Source organism: Cynoglossus semilaevis, chromosome 2 (assembly GCF_000523025.1).
Source record: "Cynoglossus semilaevis isolate Cse_v1.0 chromosome 2, Cse_v1.0, whole genome shotgun sequence".
Lineage (NCBI taxonomy): Eukaryota > Metazoa > Chordata > Actinopteri > Pleuronectiformes > Cynoglossidae > Cynoglossus > Cynoglossus semilaevis.
Genome location: NC_024308.1, coordinates 11197810 through 11219454, shown reverse-complemented (window position 1 = coordinate 11219454; position 21645 = coordinate 11197810). Strand labels below are relative to the sequence as shown.

At 43.1% G+C, this 21645-nt stretch overlaps 1 protein-coding gene across 3 annotated transcripts in view; it reads right to left on the bottom strand.

Moving 5' to 3' along the window:
• Positions 1 to 21645, bottom strand: part of kifap3a (kinesin-associated protein 3a) — a 29527-nt gene that overhangs the window by 1044 nt on the left and 6838 nt on the right. Inside the window, exons 9-20 of one of the 3 annotated variants that reach the window (XM_025064378.1) lie at positions 20948 to 21126; positions 18163 to 18325; positions 13275 to 13375; positions 11158 to 11266; positions 10970 to 11082; positions 10713 to 10878; positions 9756 to 9881; positions 9174 to 9272; positions 8877 to 8962; positions 6760 to 6922; positions 6584 to 6674; positions 956 to 1063 (exon numbers count right to left, since the gene is read on the bottom strand). In XM_025064378.1, the coding sequence (XP_024920146.1) occupies positions 956 to 1063; positions 6584 to 6674; positions 6760 to 6922; positions 8877 to 8962; positions 9174 to 9272; positions 9756 to 9881; positions 10713 to 10878; positions 10970 to 11082; positions 11158 to 11266; positions 13275 to 13375; positions 18163 to 18325; positions 20948 to 21126 (1504 nt within the window). Of the gene's footprint in view, positions 1 to 31; positions 1064 to 6583; positions 6675 to 6759; positions 6923 to 8876; positions 8963 to 9014; positions 9051 to 9141; positions 9273 to 9755; positions 9882 to 10712; positions 10879 to 10969; positions 11083 to 11157; positions 11267 to 13274; positions 13376 to 18162; positions 18326 to 20947; positions 21127 to 21645 lie in introns of those variants that run through there. The other 2 variants (XM_008338038.3, XM_017042688.2) reach the window with 2 other exon arrangements.

The window sequence follows — 21645 nt, the reverse complement described above, 5'->3', positions numbered from 1 at the left end:
TTTTATTTGGCAGTAAAACAAACAGCCACAATGGTTTGATTATTTATTCATGGTCCACGACATGTTTTAATCAGACACAGTCGCACTGACACAGGAGAAAATAAAAAAGCCTGTCAGAAGAGCGCCATCTGTGACACATCACAGACTCAAACACAACACAGAGAAGAGGTTTGAATCCAGCAGGACGACCATGCTCCGGCCACAGAGGACAAGATAAAGAGCAGAAATAATAACAGTAGGGGATACTTCCACATTTGTTGGTGGTTAAAAAGAAGAGGACATTTTTCATCCTAACTCAATAAAGGCTGTATTTCGTCTTCAATTACACTGACATAAATAAAGATGAATAACTTCCCAGTGCAGAGGCTGGTGAACAGAGACGGTGTTGTCAATACGCAGGACAACACCTGGACAGACTGTGTCCCAGTCTGTGTCCCAGTCTGTGTCCAGGCTGGGAAACGTCTGTCCCTGGAGGACAAGACTGACTTCAGATCAGTCTATTCTCTAATAAAAACGTCCTCCAGCCTCGTCTACATAAAGTTCCTCATTAAACAGTTCACAGTTTAACAGCAACGTGAACACGAAATGTAGTTGTAGTAAACACAGCGCCCTCTGTTGTCATGACTATCCCGTGTGTTGCAGCTCACTGTAGGTGTGAACGTCATGATGACGTCTCAATTCTAGTCCTTAAACAGAGACGTTCCTGCAGAACACGCTCCAACAAAGTCAGAAAAAATTAACTAATGTCGTGTGTAATTTTGAACGGCTTCGTACTGATGTAAAACAACACAGACGGGTTCAAACCTAATACAAAACACCACAGTCTACATGTGTGGGCGGAGAGCTCGGCTCCACCTCTCCACCTAAACTCAAAATGTCACTTTCACAGTGTTGTAAAAGTTTGTTCTAAAGACAGAAACTGTTTGTTTGTTTGTGGACGTGTAAACAGTTTTACCGAGAGGCCGTGGCGTAGGAACTGAAAAACTCCTCCGGATGGAAACCGTAGGCACTGACGGGCCGATCCACTGGGAACTGAGCTGGAGAGACAAACTGGTCTGCCAGACTGGGAAGACAGAGAGGGGGGAGATTTCATACTGATAAATACAGACCCCCTTCATGTCAATAACAACAACAATTTGAGAGAAAAATCAAAATCCAAATTTTCCTCTGAAATTAAATGTTACAATAATGTGCAGTTAAAGTTTCAGTTTGTCTGTACTTTTACTCTCTTTGTCCTTTGGCAGCTTTTCTCTAAATATTTAAAACAGATGTAGAAAAAACCCCAAAACAAAAGAGGAGATTATTCTCAACAGAAAACTATGGAAGGCAGTGTTTTTGAGTTACATATATATATACTGTATTAGACTGTTGCTTCATTGTGATTATAGCTGGAGAATGCTTGATGTTGTATTGAAAAAATAAAAATGAGAATAAAGTTTAAATGGACTTTTTTTACCCTCAGATTTTCTCAAAATATAGCTGGATATTTGAGCTGATATTTTTTTTACAAACTAGAATTCACATAATAAATTGCATTAAAGTTCACTTGATAAAACAAATAAACAATAAAGCTATGTGATAATAATTCGATTCGGACAAGAATGAAAATAAATTCATGTTCCGTTGATCCTCTTCTAAGACTACGACCTGGGTCAAGATGCTGTGTTTCCTGCTCCTGTTCTGACATTTGTTTGTGGCACAGCGTCAGCAGAGAGTACGGCTCAGAACATTCTGGATTCCTAACATTTTACACAGATGGAAAAGTCGCAGATTCACAAGTCAGGACTGCAACGCAACCACTAGATGGAGCTCTGGCACTACTGTGATCATATTCAAAGGGTACCCCTCCACCCTCCACCCCTTTAATCCGGGACAGGACTCACTGATGGAAAACAAGAGAGTGAATGTAATATTCATCTGCTGCAGGTGTTGGACGTCCAATCAGAGAGTGACTTACAGGCTGCTAATGGCTACTGGGCTCAACAGTCGTAAAAACCTGAGAGATGTCAAAACACCAGAGTGCAGTGAGGAGACTGTGGGCCCACGGCCAGAACTGGGGGTCCTGGCTGCTCCTCTGCTGCAGGACGGAGGCCTGCTGACGGCAGGCGGATGATGATGAAAGGCCCTGGAGCTACGGCGTGTAAATCAGTTACTATGGGGTTGTGGACGTGGTGGGTGGAGTCCGATTTCACACTCCATCTTCTGACTGGTCTACTATTTTCAGAGGTCACAGCAAAGGGTCAGGGTCACCTGGTCTGAATGAAGGTGTAGCTGATGGATAAAGTGGGTTCTGATGGATGGCACGGGCGTGTCACTCTGTCTTCTTCTCTCCTCTTTACCCCGACGCTCGGCCCCGTCGCCCTCCGTCAGCTCTTCTAAAATACGAGCTGTTTGCTTTGCCCCTGCGAGCGCCTGTAATGATGTGTTGTTTTTAGCCAAATCACTTCCAGCAATCAGTTACACAGCTCGCACCATATCCTCACACCCCCCCGGACCCCACTCCATGTTGTGCCTTTTCTCCCCCCTCCCTCCGTATTTGCTCTCCCTCTCCCCTCTCTGGTTAAAAAGAGTATTTTTCCTCTCCACACGCTACGGCTGTCAGAGGAGATTTGAGAGTCAGGCTAAAGGAGGCAGGAGGAGCAGAGGAGCAGAGGAGCTCTGAGTCACACCGTCAGCCCACGGACTACACCCCAAACTGGACTACACCCCAGACTGGACTACACCCCAGACTGGACTTCCTGGATTGGTGTTAGACTGGTTGACAGTACTGGTTACACTGGTGTTGCGTGCGCACACACACAGAACAATTTTAACCTTTTCCTTCTTCTTCTCCTCTGCTGCTCTGGATTTAAATATTTAACAGATTACACACAGAGAGGAAGAAGTCGGACAAATGTGAGCAGTAGCTTCTTGACCTCTGACCTCTCACAGTCTGAACAGATCTGACTTTTTACTGGAGGAGGAGGCCTTTGAAGAAAACCCAGACCCCAGTAAAAAACCTGAAGGAATCCCAACCACGCCACACCATGAACCAACAGTTCCCATGATGCAGTGCTGCTTCACTCATCACACTCATCAGCACCAAACTCACACTGAGCTCTGGTCTCCATAAACAATCATTTAGTGCCAATAAATAAAAGTGACCACATCAACATTAGACATTTTCATCCACTAAATCAACAAATAGAAAAAAAAATCTATTATTGATCTGTAAACACACAGGATGACGGGTTTAAATGTTTAAAGTTCATTTTAAATCATTTGTTATTTAATTTCTCCATTTTTAGTTTCCTGATATAAACAAGGATCTCAGTTTGAAACAAAAGTACATCAATTTATTTTCCTTAATTTTAATTTAATTATCAAAATTATTTTACATTTTTAATGTAAACATTTTTTAAATAAATTATAATTTGAGTTGGACCAGACATTTAATGTTGGATAATAAATGTACATACAAAAAATTGGAGCTAATTATATGGCAAATGTAAATGTTCTCTGTACAACTAACAAACAAATTCACCAGAAAAATATTACTGGAAAAAATAGACCAGTGTTTTTGAGGCCGTGCTGATAAAACTCAAATTAAAATTGAAGCTCTACGACGAGCCATCACCAAACAGATGTTTTAGATACAGGTTTTATCAGGTCTGTATTGCAGTGACTTCCTGCTGCTGAAGAACAAACACTGTCTTCAAACTAATGTCACAAAACCAAGATTAAAAAGGAACTAGTGGGAAACTTTGACAAAGAACCAGAAAAATGCCAGAGTCTCATTCCTGGTACACAGTAAATACTCCCAGTAAATACTCCCAGTAAATACTCTGACACTGTAAACCTCACCATTTCTTCTGTAACCGATTAAAACGTCTCCAGTTGACTGTGAAACGAAGCACAGAGGTTTGGAGTGTTTTAATTGTTAACTGTGATTGGACTCTGGCTCTTCTTCTATTTAATTATCATTTACTTTGGCCACAGACTCAAACCTCAGACGTTTACTGAGCAGTACAAGCAAATCTACACATCTGACTGTTCCACACGGAGAAATCAGAGCGTTTAAAAATCTGTCTCTTGAGGTTCCTCAGAAACAGGACGCGTCCCAAATACTGTCGGTCGTTCGGCCTCAGGGCCTGATGTTAGGCAACAGTGTTGATGTTTCTCATCAAGGTGAAAGTTATTAATTATTCATTGTTGTGTGTCAGTGTTGGCTGTGACACACTGACAGCTAATTAAGACAAAGAGCCCAGTGTTTCTACAGAACCACTCCAGGTCCCAGAGGACCGACCAAGGCCGCGTCCTACTCGGCAGAGAACGTTCCTGTGCAGGGAACAGGAAAAGGAATCAGACCTTTTCCTCGTTCGGGGTGACCCCTCAACCCCCTCGGCCCCCACGCTCCGCTTCTCCTCCATCCAGAGCCCATCTAAGCCCAGCTTTGATCTCACTCTGCTGTCACTGCTCAGGTTACAGCTGCCCCCCCCCTCCCCCCTGCCGTCCCTGTGAATCCAAACGTCCCACCTGACGTCCATGGATTTCTTCTTTTCATCTATGGCTGATGGAACCGTGTCACACCCTGAGAACTCACTGATTGGTCTGTTGGTGGCCTCACTAAGTCTGTCTGTCTGGGGGGGGGGGCACAAAACATCACAGATTGGACAAGAAGTTAAAGACGAAATCTCTCACATATTTTCCAGGGAGGGTCGAAAGAATCAAAGAGTTTTTAAACCAAATAAAAACGACACTAAATTTAGAGTTGGAAGAGTCCGTGTTGAACATGGACCAATACTTCAGATCAGTTATCACTGATCAAAGTGATGGACATCCTATCAAGGCCTCCTTCACTCAGAGTTAAAAATAGTCTTAGATTATTGTCTTAACCTGGATCAGTCAGACAACAGCAGCCAAATTAAAACAGTCTCACAGACGCCTGTTCCCCGGGGGCTCACAGTATATTTAAAGAGGTTTCAGTTACAAAGTCCTGAGGAGAGAGGAGGAGAGTGAGAGTTAACAAAGACAATAAAGACATTTCTGTGCTCTGGAGTCAGCCTGTCACACTCCGCCTCTCAACAGCAGCCAACTTAAACATTCTTCCTAGTAAGGTGGAGCTGAAGGGTGGGGTTACGACAGAGAGAGAGAGAGAAAAAACGCTTAACGGCACGAGCTTAAAGGCACGAAGGCAGAGGTTTGATAATAAAAAAGACAAACGACTCTCAATAAACCCCCTGTTTCCCCAACGTTTCATCCTGTCTCAGCGGCTTTAAAGAATCATCTGCTGCCGGAGGTCACGGACACGGAACGGAAACAAAAGAACGTCAGCGTCGTCTTTAGTTTTATCGCTGATTGTTTTTTTGTTTTTTTCATCAGGCTGAAGGAATTCCTGGATTGGTGATGTTTGGACTCTGATCTAGTTTATGACAACTGTGAAGTATTTCCCCTCTGATACACCTTGAGTCTCTGACAAATAAACATCAAACACATAAAAAGACCGTCAGGATTTCTTTTTTTTTTTTGAGAGATCAGAGAGCTGTGAGGTCCACAGTACACGTCTGTTGTACTCTGTTTCACCAGGAAGTTTTCAGTGTGACAGACAGTCTGTTTTTTCCATGTAGTATGATGAACTACTGCTGGTTCAAAGGTCAGTACCAGTCATAAATGTGGAAATATATATAAAGGTGACTATATGTTGTTATTTCATATATTTCTCAGGTGTTTACAAGGTAGATTATTTTTATTATCACCGTATAAAAAGTCATTTAACTTATTCAACTGAGTAACTTATTCAACTCATTTAACTGAGTTAAGGTTAAAGGTGCAGTCTGTTGATGTTACGATATGTTTGTTTAATTGTGATGTTTGTGACCTTCCATTTACGGACTTGACTAAAATGAAGACTACAAGTGGACTACAGCCCTAACCCTACAGTAACTAACTAACTTTTCTGAGGTAATGTTGTTGGAGGAGAGTGTAACAAACTGGTTGCCAATTTTGACGATTTTAGGTACAATGTAAAAATAAGGAGGACAGCACAGACGTGAGGTGACTGGGAGGATGTTACCAACACACATGAGCTGGGACTGTTCCATCATTTCACGGATGTTAACACATGTCTTGTGTCCCTGATAATCACTCTTGTAAACTTCCAACCAAATTGAAAGTCAAAATGTTTTTCTTTTCCCTAATGAGGTAAAAAAACAAAACAAAACCAAAACTGAAAAGAAACCTTTGAGCAGAAACCACAGCCCAAACCAAACTGTGGGCTCCTTGAACTGTTGCCCCCCAATTAAACATGAACGTTCACTTCTCTTTGTCAGCTGCAACCTACTATTACTGTGTAGTGGAAAATAAAGGAGTTTGACTCTAATACCTCACTGCATATTAAAGGTTTATCAGCAGCAGCAGCAGCAGCAGCAGCAGCATTTAGACTCAGGGCTGACTGTGTTTGACATCAATAATATAAAATCAGAGACCTCGACACAGATGTCTTATCTCTGCAGGCTCCACACTAGTGTCAGCGCTGATGATCATCGACTGTTCACACAGCACTGGTCCAAAACTGTTGTTCCTGGTGAAGGAAAAGCTCACACACCTGCTGAGGTATCCTGTCTGCAGCAGGTCTCCATGCTGGAAGTCCAGGTAAAAGTCAGGAGTGACGCTTCCATCTGCCTCCATGATTCCATCTGCACAGGGCGGGACCAACAGAGAGATTAGAACAGAAACACCTCGACCACACACACCTGACTGTGAAAAGAGCTGAGAACATACACTGTAGACCAGACCCATCTCCAACCATGGGTTCTCCATCCTCTCCGTACAGGAAGGTGTCTTCAGCCATGTCCATCTGACCGTTCACCATCTCCAGCCACTGACTGTTGTACCAGCGGAACTTCTCCGTCTGGATCTTTTTGCCCCACTCTTCATCGTGCTCCTGAAGACACAGGTACAATTATAACAGTAATGAGTTGCCTCACCTGTTGAATGCTGGGATTGGCTCCAGCTGTGGTGACCGTGAGATAGACGAGATGTGAGACGATTCATGAATGAATGATGTTCTATTAACATATATCAACATGTCTGCTACATTAAACACTGGACACACAGCAGTAGGCGTTTAGTGTTAGACTCAACACACCAGAGTCCTGCCATGGCTGGGAATTATACCAGCAACCCTCAGTTTACAAGAACCAACCTGCGACTACTAGGCCACAGGCTGCACAATTTTGTAGGTGCTGTTCCCATGCTTGCCAGCAGGGACTTGGATGTCCACCTAAGACAGAACATTCAGACAGGCCGCAGTGGTCCACGATGAGCAGAGTGACAGAACAGCAGAATAGTGTGTCTTTGTGCGGAGGTCGGTGAGTGTGCGGCTGTGTTTCGTCTCCGTCCTCTTCTTCAGCAGCTTCACTCGCAGCACGACCACGGAGCTGTGTTTTCTTTTCTTTTTAAAGAGCTGAAAGGGGGAGCGATAAAGGTGGCCTTTGAGACCTGGGACGCCCAGGACCGAGAGATTAATCATTCAGACGTAAAGCAGGGACCTGTGGCTCCTGACATCCACCGGGGGCTCTGGACTCCAAACAGGACCATGGGCTGTTGCACTGACACATCCACAGCCAAGTCAACCCTTGAGTATCACAGTGACATATTTGTTCCTCAGACGGATTCATCAACAGCCGGCATCATCATTAAACAATCCGCTTCACAAATCAGTTCAATCTGACCAATCAGGTCCCAGTGTTAAGAAGTGAGGTCATCACTGCAGGGGAGAGGAAGTACACAAAGTTTTTTTTAAAACACACTCCTCTGTAAACTACTGGTACTCTAATAATATGATGGTGAATCAGTTCTCTGTCTCTGTGAAACGTCCACAAAAGTCCACGTGTGCGTTTGCGTGTTTATACATGAGCGAGGCCACGATGATCAAAGACCAACTTTTTAAGACGGAGCAGTTATGGAGGCGTGCTGTCAAAACCAGGACCGCGGTGAGCAGTAGACTGTGTGTGTGTGTGTGTGTGTGTTCGTCCACAGCTCTGCTTTCTCTCCCACCACCACGGCCGCTGCCGTCACTGTCCGGCCGCTGACACACTCCAGAGCCCACTTCACTGCCTTTCATGTGGTTCACAGTTTAATAGGTCTGACTGATAATTTTCAATGAAACACTTCCTCTGCCCCCACTACACCGCTCAGCGATAAATTACATCTAATTACACAGATCTGAGGTCTGGCAGCGATCACACCGTGACTACGCGCTGACCACAGCTGTCACTCACAGGAGCTGATGCAGGAATTCCTGGGTCAGTTAATGGTTAAACTCAGACGTGAGTGTGGAACATCAGGAGGAGGTGAGAGTGAGAGCACTGGAACATGATCCACTGTCCAGGTCAGAACATTCAAGACACAGTCTGCAGGACTGCTGTGTTTGTAAATCAGAGGGGTTGCACCTCCTTCCACTCCCCTGCAGGTGGAGCTATGAATTCATGAGTTAAATCTGCTGATTGCATGATATCAAACTATTTCTTACTTCACAAATACAAGAAAAGCCCGGAGCTCAGCAGTACAGTGGAGCTGCACACCACCAACAATTTGTTGTGCCAATTTTTGTAGAGTATTTCAGAACATAATCCACCAAATTAAAAACCTGAAGGACAGCTCAGATAATCCTGCACAGACATTACTTACACTGTGTACTCACATCAGCACAGATATTCTGTTTTATTTCTGTTTTTCTGAAGTATTCGTCTGCCTTCTGACTCTTTGTTTAAAAAGTAACTCAATCAAATCCTATTCCAGTGAATATTACTTTATATTTCTGCAGTGTTGGAAACACGGTGGATACTGTGGTGACGTTGATAAAGTGAAACCGGTTTGAGTCTGAAATCACTCACTGCGATGATGTCCAGTGTGTTGACAACCACTCTGCAGATCTCTGGGTTGTTATCGTGCATCAGGTCAATGAGATAGGCAGGGGCCTCTGTACTGTGGAGTTAAAGGACAAACACTTCATCCACAGGCCAACAGTACTCTGAAGACCCTGGAGATCAACGGCGTTCCTGATGGAACTGAATCAACACAGAACATGTTCCGTGTTCTTTAACACTCATATTGTGTATATGACATACTTGGTATTACACAAATAATACACCGGAGTACCCTAACTTCAGACGTCAACGGGACAAGGATACGTGTCTCCTTGATGAGGACGTCTCTTGTAGCTTTGTGGAAGACCATCTGGTAGAAGACAAAGACAATCTGACAGACAAACTCATCGTCCTCCTGCTGGGCTGCAAGAGTAATAACATCATGTAGTAACAGTCGGAACCCTCAACTACAACTGTTTTCCTTCGAGCGCAGTGTAATACTACAGTATTATTCTGAATGTGTATTTTTAACATCCCTCCTTCCTGATGTGTAGTACTGCAGTATAATTCTAAATGTGTAATACTACAGTAATATTCTAAATGTGTATTTATAACATCCCTGATGTGTAATACTGCAGTATTTTACCTACACGTTTCAGGTTGTTTTCTGCTTTTCTCATGTCTTCTATTTAAATACAGCCTGGTGGTATTTTGCAGCTGCTGTACTGTAGTATAATTTATTATGTGTGTTTTATTGTGTGTTTATTCTGTGTAAATGTGTATTTTTTCTGTAAAAGACAGAGTTACATGTTTTCTTTGCAGCTTTTTTAAACACATTAACATTTGCTCTTGTGGGAATAGAACTGCTAACCAGACCATAACTTTATAAAAACCTGTGGTTCTGACCGTTGAGCAGCTCGATGAGAGCAGTAATGACTCCAGAGCGGGCCAACATGGCAGCGCAGGAATCGTCTGTGGAAACCGTTCCGATCATGATCACCACCTCCAGCATCAGGTCGTCCTCGGCAGAACCTTCACATCAGAGAAGCATGAGTCAAGCACAGAACAGCGCCCCCTAAAGGGGGAAAGTGCACTGTGTATGAGCTGAGGCGCTTGTTGTTCTGCTCACAGAAACACACCCTTGAACAAATAAAAGATTCTTTTCCACAGTTTTATTCTGGATGTCAGCAGGTTTTCTTTCAGGCAGACATTTGGACCAAAATCAAATGTTTCTGCAGGTTTTAACAGTTCTGCTGTGATAACCCACCCCCACAAGGATCAGCGAGTGTCAGGGCCTAGAGGTCTGAGGTCATGAAAAGTACTGTTGAGGTCATGACCTCAGAGAGTGTTCTGTCTCTTCATGTCAAACACACAGACTTGATGACACTGATAAAGCGACTCAGTCAGAGCAGAGATTAAGACTCTCTGTGACAGAGACCTGGTCTTTGTTTGAACACAGATACTGTACATGACAGACGGTGTGTGTGTGTGTGTGTGTTATCTCACAGCACGCCCATCTCTGGCTTTAAAGGAATAGTTCTGGTGTTTTTTGAAGTTTACTTCTCTGAGGTGTTGACACATCATCAACACTGATTTCAGCTGCCTGCAGCCTGGAAACTCCCTGCTTCTGATAACAGAAACAGTAGAAATGATGTGGAAGAGCAATGATTTTTCATCACTGCACACAGGACCTGTTCATCCACATGTCTTCTTCAGTGAGTCTACAGTGGACCAGGAGCTGATGCTTCACATTAAAGTGAAAAGCCTGTCTAGAATATAAAAAGTTTGTTGTCTAACAGTCAGTGGTTGTTACACGGCGTCTCGTTCAGGATGTTCATGAGTCTGACAGTGTGTGGCCCAAACCTGGTTTGAGTCTGTTTTTCAAAAAGGGCATCAGGTTGTACTCCTCCATGACCAGAGCCCAGTCCAGGTCTGGGATGGTCAGATTGGCCAACGTGCCCAGACACTCGATCACAAACTCCTCAGGCTTGTCCTCGCTAATCTGAGCTGCTAGGTCCCCAACGTGATCCTGGAAACGGACACAGGAGCAGGTTGGAAAAAAACATAACTCACCTGAAAACTCTGTACATCTGTCTTTTGTCTGTTCTGCTGGTACCTACCAGAAAGAGAGTCTTTGTGGGTCCACTGTGTTGGGAAATGTTCCTGATCGTCTTCATCACCAGAACGTCCTCCAGCTTCACCGCACGCTTCATCAGAACCTTCAAACCGTTGCCTGAAGAGGACGGAGGAGAAACTGAGACCTGCCTTAAAAACAAGATTCTTGCGGCTGTTTTTCCACCGCTGCTACCTTCACACATCAGCTGAGCGTTTGTTTTGTTGGCGGCCAGGTTGATGCAGAGTGAGACCAGCTCCATGTCCATTTTCTCCTTCCCACACTCGTACACCATCTTCATGAGCTGTTGACAAGACATTAGGAGATCAGTCAAAACGTCGCCTTTTCACAGGGGTGTGTTCACATTTTTACTTTCTTAGTGACCTTAACACTAAAGTCATTGTTACACAATGAACTGAAGTCGTGATTTGGTGAGATTTAATCTGAAGATTTAATCTGAATATTCCAGTGGAATAAAGGCAGCTCAGAGGTGGAGGGAAAATGATCAGAGTTAAAGATAAAACAAGAGTGTGTGATATTTAAAGAAAGGAGAGAAAATCAACATCTAACCTGAGAAAAAACCCCAACCCCAAAAACACACACACACTCACACCCACACCGTGTGTGCGTCCGTCTCCCGTGTGCTGATTTAACATTAAACAGGAAAAGCTTTGACTCGGGGGGGTCAGGGGGGATGCTGATTCCCTGTGAGGAGGAAGGAATCAGTGAGAGAGGAAGGCAGGGCCGGGCTGAGCCTGGGTAAGGTATCACATACCAGGGGCCCCGGACCCCAAATCAGCATCGTCTAGACTCTCTGGCACCTGCCTCTGCTTATTTACCACAGACGGCCACCGGAGGCCCCCGTCAGGGCCGCAGTGCCACGCCAGCCTGCAGTCAGACCAACGTCGTCACCTCCGCCCTCACCCTGCACCTCCACCTCTGCAGCAGCTTCTTCTTCACCCCTGACAAAAGGCCTCTGGAAACCCCAAATCCAGCACCAAACCCCATTAAAAATGTGCAGAGGAGGAAGTTGAGGAGAGGAGGTGGAGAGATGGTGAAGGTGAAGGAGAGGTGTGAACAGGTCAGTCCCTGGTCTGGGAAAGGACAGACGGAGGAACGTGAGGACGGGACAGAAGTATTGCCACAACCAAAAGTAAACACTAATTCAAAAATGTGTGTTTTGACCCAAAAGTGAATCACTTCAGATAATCCCATTAACCCCAGTTCAGTTTTGTTCAGTTAATTCTCCTAGGATTAAAGATTGCTTCTTCACAGAAACAGGTTTTCACTGAATATTTAGTCATTTTCTAATCAAGTACTAATATATAGACGCACTCCAAACATAGTCCAAACTAAAGAACTAAACTCTGGAAATGAAGGCCGTGGGGCAGGGTCAGAGGTCACATCCTTGTCATTGTTGCCCAGCCTGAGGGTCCCTTCTGCCACGGGGGGAGCCCAGGGTTCAGACCCGTTCCTGACACGAGCCCTCCCTCTGTACAAACAGCCCACGCTCTCGGCCACATCTGGCCAACATTTACACCCAATCTCAACAAACAAACACAACAGCACATTTAGCTAATCGCCCATGATGAGAGGAGCGAGTGACCGGGTCAGTTCAATCAAGAGGGCGCTCAACACAACTCAAACAGAACCTGCTGTGATCCTCAGGTGACAGAAGTCAGAGTGAAGCTGACTGAGTCTCAGACGTTAACTTTCACCTCCAGGTTAGTAACTCAGGACTGTGTGTCTCAGTGACTGAAGGTGATGTTTAACCTGACAGTCGTTTCAGTCACACTCACTGAGCTGCACTTCATCATAGGTCAGTATCTGTTCAACAGGGATGGGGAAAAACTACATTAGTAACAGTGGTGGAGGGGAAAGAAGTGGTCTTTATATCTGAGGCTGTATTATTTATTACCTTAATTTTCCAAAGAGACTTCCCAGAAAATTAATACATTTCTATCCATCCATTCATCCATCTAATCTATATCCAAGTCTCCGAGTCTTTTTTCCCCCACATATTTCCTACACTTGGAATAATGCTGTTGTTTTTCTTGGTTGCCTCCTGCAGGAGCAGCTGTAACTCCAAATCTAAATATGTTTGACTCTGATTCTGATGAATATGAGACTTCAATAAATGGTTAAAAAAGAAGTCGTCATCTTTGTCTGAAGACTGAGCCGCTGTCCTCAGACCCAGGTGTGGTTCAGGATGTGGTCACCGCCTCTACTCTGTCGCTCGTTTCTCCACGCTGGTGTGGACGCGTCTGTCGTGCCCTGCTGTAACCGATGGTTCGTACATTAGCCAGTCTTACCTGCGGTATGCAGTCTGTGTCTGCAAACATGGACTTGAATCTGTGGTCAATGCTGACGTGGTACAGGAGGCACATGCTGATCTGTCTCTGGGCCTCGTCAGCTGCAACACAAACAGAGGAGGAGGAGGGAACGTCAGCGGATGAATGAACGGTTGTGCAGTAAAGTTATTTCAATGTCCACGCTGGGTGTTGGAGGTTAATTAGCGTTACGTGAACAATCAGCACCGGACCACTGTAGTCCCGCTACAGTGTGTCAGGACTTTCAGAGATGGAGAAAACTGTTCTGGGTCTTGTTTCTCCTCCGACCTCTGGTTTGGTCTCCACCACCTCCTCGGGGAAACCTGTCTAGATCTTTGGCTGTTAGATGCTTCACTGTTTTATCACCAGCTGCTCTCTGACTCTGACTGTCTGCTGCTCAGCAGGCAGTGGATGAAAACTTTCAACTTCTGCTGCTGCAGAGGAAACGTGGTGTAAAAACCAAAAATAGAATCTTAAAGAGGATAAACATCTGACCAAGAAGTGGAGCAGGGCAATAATTCTCTGCAGGGCAAAAAGCAGTCTAACCTCCACAATTTCTGTTCTTTGTGAAACAACTGATGACAGTGGAACCTGTTGTCTCCAACACATTTACAGGTTTGACGTAAGACAATGTTCTCACAGGCCAAGTGTCAAATACCAAAACAAATCAAAAGGTCAAAGGTCAAATTAAAGGTAAGCAGCACATATTCAGAGAGAGCACTTCTTAGCTTCTTGACAGACACTACCTCTCCAAAAATATACTGATGGAGTGAGACACAAATCGCACCAAAAACAAAGAACTGATCAGAGTAGAATCAGGCCCAAACACAGGGACTGGAACTGACTGGATGAACTGGGACTGTTGGACTGTGGCACCAAAACAGTCCCTGTGTAAAGGACAGGACAGGACCGATCAGACCGGAGGTTCTATTGATTAACTTCAAAACACTATTCTTTTATTGATCATTTTGAAGCTGTAAATTAGACCTTTAATAAAATGAATCCAGTTTTAAAAATATCTGTGGATTTGGTTGTTTTGTTTCTGCAGGTTTTATTAGTAATAATAATAATTATACAGTCTACTAAATACCTAGTTTTGTTTTACTTTATACAGCATAACTATCTCCCTGACAACCCGGCTCATCCATGTCTGCAGCAGCTTAGAGACGAAGACGGTTGTGTGTGAGTGTTAGACCGTCAGTGGGTCCACAACCTTTATGAGTTTGACCTTTGACTGCGGCTGGAGGCCAGTGGGCGGAGCCAGCCAGGCAATATTAATAGAGTTCAGACCAGAGTTTGACCTGAGGGAGTGTTTCATTAACATAAGTGTTAAGAGAGTGCTCTTAGCTGGACCAGAACCACTGACAGACACCCTGTCATCCCACCATCTTTAAAACCCAAACCAGGTCCAGGTAAGGCTGGTTACTGGCATGGTACAGGCTTCAGGGGTGGAGGAGTGGGTCTTATCGGCTGACTATTGGATCCAGATGTTGTCAGTGAACCCCTGGAATCACAGGAGGGGGATGGTAGAGGGGGGGTGGAGGGGGCAGAGGGGGCTTCTAACTTTTTAATTGGGAAAACAGGAGGAAGCATCAATTTTACTGCCTTTAATAAGTCAAAGCTCCGCTGCTCACTGCTCTGGGCCCGGCCTGCACAGCCAGCCACTGGGCCCAACATGTGCTTCTCATTAGTAAGCCTTTACCTCAACCAGTACCTTTAAAGTGCATGTGAAAACACACACACACACACACACACACACACACTGGGGGCAGTAGGAACAGGGAGGATCCTTTATGAGCAGTGAGAGAGTTCCCATTAAATGTTCAAAACACTGGCAGAGGTCGGAGGAACAGGGAAAAAAAAAAAGAAAGGTGAAGGCGAGCTGTTAAGAATTAACAAGACGGTTCAGGGGCAGTTAGTGGGAGAGCTACACTCCAATTACACCCCGGTCCGACTTAAAAAAACCGCCCTAACCTTCATAAAATTACACCCGCAAACATTAGGAGGCGTCTGGGCTGCGTTTGTGGATAGCTCCGCTCCATCGTTATTGTATTCTCTGGGTTGGGTCAGCAGAGACATCACACGCCACATAACAAGGTTAAAAACGCTTTTTAAGACCCCCCCTCTGCCTCCCACACTCAAAGACCCTAATTAGTTTTTGCGATGTAACAACAGCCCACGACGCAGGACTGTGGTGAAAAGTTGAGCGTTTAGTGGCAATTGTTGCAGATGAGGCTTTTCTTCTGATTTATAGACGACGTGGTCTGTAAAATTTAAGAAACCACCGAAACGCACTCATCACACTTTCCCAGAAACAAAGGTGACGTCACCACATCATATTTTTGGCCCAAACGCCGTCTTGAAGTCCGAACCTAGGGCCAAACGCTTTGAGTTAAGACAAAGATGTAAAACAGAGAACGTGTCCCTGAGGAGAAGGTTTGGATTTTGTGGCTGATAGTGAAATAAAAAGATGAATGCATTAGAAAAGTGTATTTGATCCAGGGAGTCTAAATGATTCATTTACTGTTTATTATTGGATCCAGAACTTTCTCATTACTCACTGGACTGTTTCACTAAGACTAATGACCCAGGATGAATTTAATAAGTTAACCAGAATCATTTGGTAGTCACTCCATCCTTTTTTAATAAAGTCTAAAGTGGATCATGTTAAATGACCTGAGGGCTTGACATGAGCTGCTGCTCCTGTCATAACACAGTCACTGACACCGGTCCACCGCACGTTGGTTCAATTCCTGCTCAGATTGTTATTTCATTCATACACATTTGGACAGAGTCTATGAAATGGTTTCAACATTTCTGGAATGTTTTCATGAACTTCTTATGAAGTAAAAGTTTGCTCAGGAGAAGCTAAAAGTTGGTCAAGAATTTACTGTTGTAGTGAGTTAAAAAAATAAATGTTAGCCAAAAAAAACCCCACCCAGAAACAGTTAGAATTAGGAAACACAACTAAATTAAAGTTATAGAAGAATTACCTCTACCAAGTCTTTGTTGTAGATAACAATGTCTATTTATTTGGTTCTATAATTGGTGTTATTCTGTGGTGGTGGTGGTGGTGTGGGGCGGGGGAAGCTCTGTTCCATCTCTCCATCAGTTTGGAGAACATTAACCCCCACAAGGTATCAAGTAATAAAAAAAAAAGTTTAAAAAAAAAGAAGCCAAAACTCAACATGCGTTTGCACTAAACCAGGTTCAAAGTATCCAGAAACTCAGCAGAAACAGCTCTGAAGGCCAGGACTGAGGACTGAGGACTGAGGATGTTCTGATGAAACATCTCTGGTTGACGGAACATTAGCTTCTCAGTTTGTTCAGTCTGACAAAGAGGAATCCTCAGCTGCGTGCTGCGTTCAGTTGCTGCTGGGACTGTTGCAGTGGGAGGTGATGATGAGTGAAGTGCAACCTCCTCTGTCCACTTTCATCTTATCTCTGTGTGTGTGTGTGTGTGTGTGGGGGGGGGGTGACGTCCCGAGGATGGGTGGAGGCTGACAGATAAGAGCTGCGTCCTCGTGCACCATCAGGCCGATGATTAATGGTTCCACCGCGGCCGGTTAAACACAAAAACACGACAAACTCCTCAGTGTCAGAGCCGTGAGCGGCTGTGATATTTTAGAGCTAACTTATATTATGTGTGTATTCCTGGCTTCCTGAATGAGTAACCCCCCCGACCCCCATCCTCACCCCTCCAACTTCCCTCCCTAAATCTCTAAAGACCTCCTCCACCTCTGCAGCCTGTTCCTACAAAAACAACATTTGTGCAGAGGTGCTGGCATGTTATTCTAACAAATATATTATATTAATTATGCGCCGTTACCCGAGCCTCCCCCTGAGAGCTTTCAGCTGGTCGTCATGGAGACGAGTCAGCCCGTGTCACGCGACCACGTGGATGACAGTGACCTTTCAGGATGTCACCGTTGGCTACATATCCTCCAAGTGCAATAAAACATGAAGTGTGAGCTCCAGGTCATTGATGGGAATGTTTATACAATATATCATGCAATATATGTATGAACTTAAAGGAAAATGAAAAACTAGATTTTTTAAATAAATAGAGAACGATTCCTGCCAGGCACCAGAACACTTTCCTGAATTAATTTCAATTGAACTGAATTCTTTTGGGAAATGAGGAAACAGAAAATAATAATTTGTACAGTTTGAGGTGAAACTGTTGTCTTATTGACCGTAGATGGAAAAAGGCAGAGAAACAGTTCTATTGTCAGGTTCTCCAACTAGCTACCTAAATGTGTATTGTATATTGTGTGTATATTCAGGATTTGATCAATTTTTCCAAGTCAACTCTTCATAGAAACAGTTCCTGGAACTTTTCCATTCAAACCAATTGTGATCAGTGATGGATGAAGTGAAGAAGTCGATGAATTCCTGGGAGTCTGCGATAAATTTCTTTTTTTCCTGCACAAAGCCACCTTGAGGTACAATTTACTACATTTAGACATTTTTTTGAAGCTGCGGGTTTGATTCCTATCCTCTACTGTACTTGTCCAAGGTCTTTAATTTTTGATTAATGCCTCTGCCCAGGTCCATATATTTAAGGTTCTCAGATCAAAGAGCTGCAGGAAACACAGTCCTTGTGTAAAATAACAGTTTTATGTCTGTCAAAAATATAAATCAAGGTCATTTTCCTTCTCCTTTTAATTTTCTACAGCCGCACGAGAGTTTGAGCCCCAACGGCCCAGAATTGTAGTATTTCAGAATAATGTTTCGTCTCAAAGATCTAACACCTTCAGGACGTCAGTGATGTTAAAAGCAGGAGAACTAGTCCTGAAAAACTACACCTGTTGATGACAACAACAGCCGTAAAAACACAGCTTAACCAGGAGGAGTTGTGAGGAATTACCGAGTAGTGCCGAGAGTTTTGGAATGAGTCCGGCCTGGACCATGTGGCTCCGCAGCGTGGTGTCGAAGGAGAGGTTGAGCAGGAGGCGAAGGGTGGTGCTCAGCAGCTCCGTGTGCTCGCAGGGAACCAGGAGAGACAACTTCTCCACGGCCGACGTCTCAGCCTGTGGGAAAACACACAGAGGGACAGAGTAATATATGTAATATTTAAGATTTTTCCACAAAGACCAGAAGAAAATGACACAAGTCTGGGCTCAATTAAAATTACAACAACAAAAAAATGTAAAAAGAAACATTTAATTTTCTTTTTACTGACTTTCAACAAAACAAAAAGTAAAAGATTATGAGTTTGTCTGTGAATTAAAGACTGCTGCATTTTCAATCTTAAAAAAATATTAAATTAATTTCTACACAATTTTTTTTTCCATCCTGGTTTATGTCACAAATGTTTTATTTGTGTTTTGGTCATTGGGACAAACAGGAGGGAAAAAGAATTTAAATTAAATATAATCAGACACAGCATTAGATTTTTATTTAGGTTAAATCAATTTATATTTACAAATTAACCAACCAAACTGGTAAAATTATAAAAATAAAGATATTTCCAAAGAAATACTACTTATAATTTTACATAAGTAAAAAAACTAAAGGTGTTATGAATAGCTTCTTATTTTAAGGTAAAGTTTAATGGTAAAATATATTTAAATTACATTAACTAATGTGCTGTTGAAGCCCCTGGTGTTGTTGAGTCATAGAGTGTTAAACCTGTTGTTATGGCTCTGATCTCTAACATTAATGATTGATGGTTTTCAAACACATACATAGACTTTATATTTCATATTTAGTTGAATTAGCAGTTTGGAAGAAAAAAAAATTGTTGTCAGCCTGAACTAATGATCTGCTCTCAGTCTGGAGACGCCTGTGCTGACCAACAGACAGGTGGAGGTGTTGAGTCGACACCAACACTTTCTAACAACACACACACACTATGTGTGAAGGTGGAGGCGCAGAGGAAGAACCTCTGTCAGCGGTGACGTGAGTGTCAGTCAGAGCTGCTGCTGCTGCTGCTGCTAACAGGCCTGTTTCCTGCTGCCGTGTCTCCAGTCAAAGACACACTCGCTACTCGCTGCTACTGTTCTGAAGAACCCCGCTCCAGCCTCAGCGTCACAGCAGCAGCAGCAGACCTGCAGCAGCAGTAATGAAGCACAGCCTGAGTCAATTATCAGCCAGATTTTGTTGCTTCCATTAGCAGTGATAAGACGCTGACACAGTGTGAGGGATGATGATCAGGAGGGAGCGCTGAGTAAACGCATCCAAACACAGAGATTTATTGTCACCGTCTTGTTTCTAATCACTGAGACATTAAGTGATTAAAAATCAACACTTTTCTCCTCCTGGTGTGAACCGATATTCTTAACCAGGTCAAAGTGATGAAACCTCAGTTTTCCCGAGTGGGTCTGAAAAAAAAAAAACAAAACCCAAAAAGAAACCCTGAAGGTTTCTTTAATCTGAATCAAACTTACAATGAAAGCAGAACATGAAGATAAAACCAGTTCCTAACAGGGTCTGGCTTTGATAAAGACCCACAAACTGAGGGAGATTGGAACCAGGTGGACCAGGACCAGGGAGAAGTCGGAGTCACCGAGATTCTTTTACGAGGGCCGTGGGACAAGAGTGGCCAGAAGTGGACCTGCTGAGATTTTTTTTGGATTTTTTTTTTAATTGAAATTCAATAAGCCTGGTTACAACAGGCGTCTGAACCGGGTCACAGATATTTGTCACAGAAAAGCTTGGGAATGTTTCACAGAACAAACACGGAAACATCCGGAGCTTTGAAGACAAACAGAGAGGTGGGACTTTAACACTCAGAACAGTTTTATTTACCAAATTAAATTAGTCATGTGTGGATTTAGGAAAATGTTTTTTTAAGAAGTTCCAGATCGGAGTCTGTAAAAATACCACAGAACCATCTGCTCGTCCTGTTTTCAACAAATGAACTGCATTTTAACTCATTTACTTTCTGCTGAGCAACTGCTTGGTGTAAAATCCAAGGTGATTTTTATGGAACATTTCAGCTGGTGTACAATAACAATTTTACAAATTTACAAAAATCTTCGTAAACTATTTAAAAAAAAAAAAAGTGTATCCCCAAATGTCAAAGATTAAGAATATATATATATATATATATATATATATGTGTGTGTGTGTGTTTTTTAAATGTCTAAATGGAGCTGATAAACTAAAATTAAGCCAGAAATACCAAAAGAAAACTGGTACACATTATAAGATTGTTGTGGAAATAATTATTTTCTGTTTGACTGGTGACACTGACAGTTTAACATCTAACAGATGTTATTTTTATTAGTACAGAAAATAGCACAAGACAAAATATATAAGACTAAAGTTCGATGCTTAAAATGCTCAAGCTCAAAATGAGCCAAATTTATTTTCAGAAAAAATAAATAATAATAATAATAATAATAATTTAATTAAAGTGAATTTCCTTTATTTTTCCTCGTTAACAAAAGGGTTAGGGTTAGTGGTCAAATCCAGTCCAGGCCACATTTAAGACATATATTATTTAGAAAACTATTTTTTTAAAGCAAATCATTTTTTTAAAAGCAAATCTTAAACAATAAAATAATAATGCAAAAAATCCTGATGCTAAAAAGTTATTTGCTGTGAAGTTTCTTTTTCAGTCAGAGAATTTGCAGTTGTTAGTGATTGTCATTTTTTTCTGTCTCACTGATCTCAGTAAGACGTCTGTGTCAACAATGTTTTCTCACCATGTCGTTCTTGTTCTCCAGGAAGATGGAGAGCTTCTTGAGGAAGGAGACGGCCACCAGCAGCAGCTCCTGGTCGTCCCGCTCCAGGACCTTCACCAGCGTGTGGACGATGTTTTTGTTCCTCATCTTCAGCTCGGTGCGCGTGTCTTCAGCCAGTTTCAGCAGCAGACACAGAGCCACTGCAGAGCACACAGAGCAGAGTCACTCTGGGGGAACGGTTCTGTTCTTCTACCACTCATTCAGACATGAAGGTTTGGAAACTGTTACAGACAGAATGGTTTGATAAAAACACTGTAAAAAACACTCAATAAACTACAGAATCTGATAAAAATAAACTCTGTGTTTAGACATTTCTGAGGTGACAGACAAAAGGAGAACATTCTACTGTTTGACTGACAAACTAGTTAAAGCCTCCAACACACTGCAGGAAGTTGGTTTAACATTTTGTTGAGTGAACTCCTCTCCTGCCTCTTGCAGCTCTTGTTTTGGTCAGTACTATTAAATATCTGAGCAGCTCAGTACTCACTGATCCTCCTGTACAAGATGCTCTACACCAGTGGATTTGAAAGTGTGCCGCAGGTCTTCCCTGACGACTGGTCCAGGAAAATATTGTCTCTCATGAAATTGGTTCAAGGTGACCTAAAGGTCGTTGACCTATGCTTTAAATCAACACCTAAAGGCAACACGAGCACTTCAGG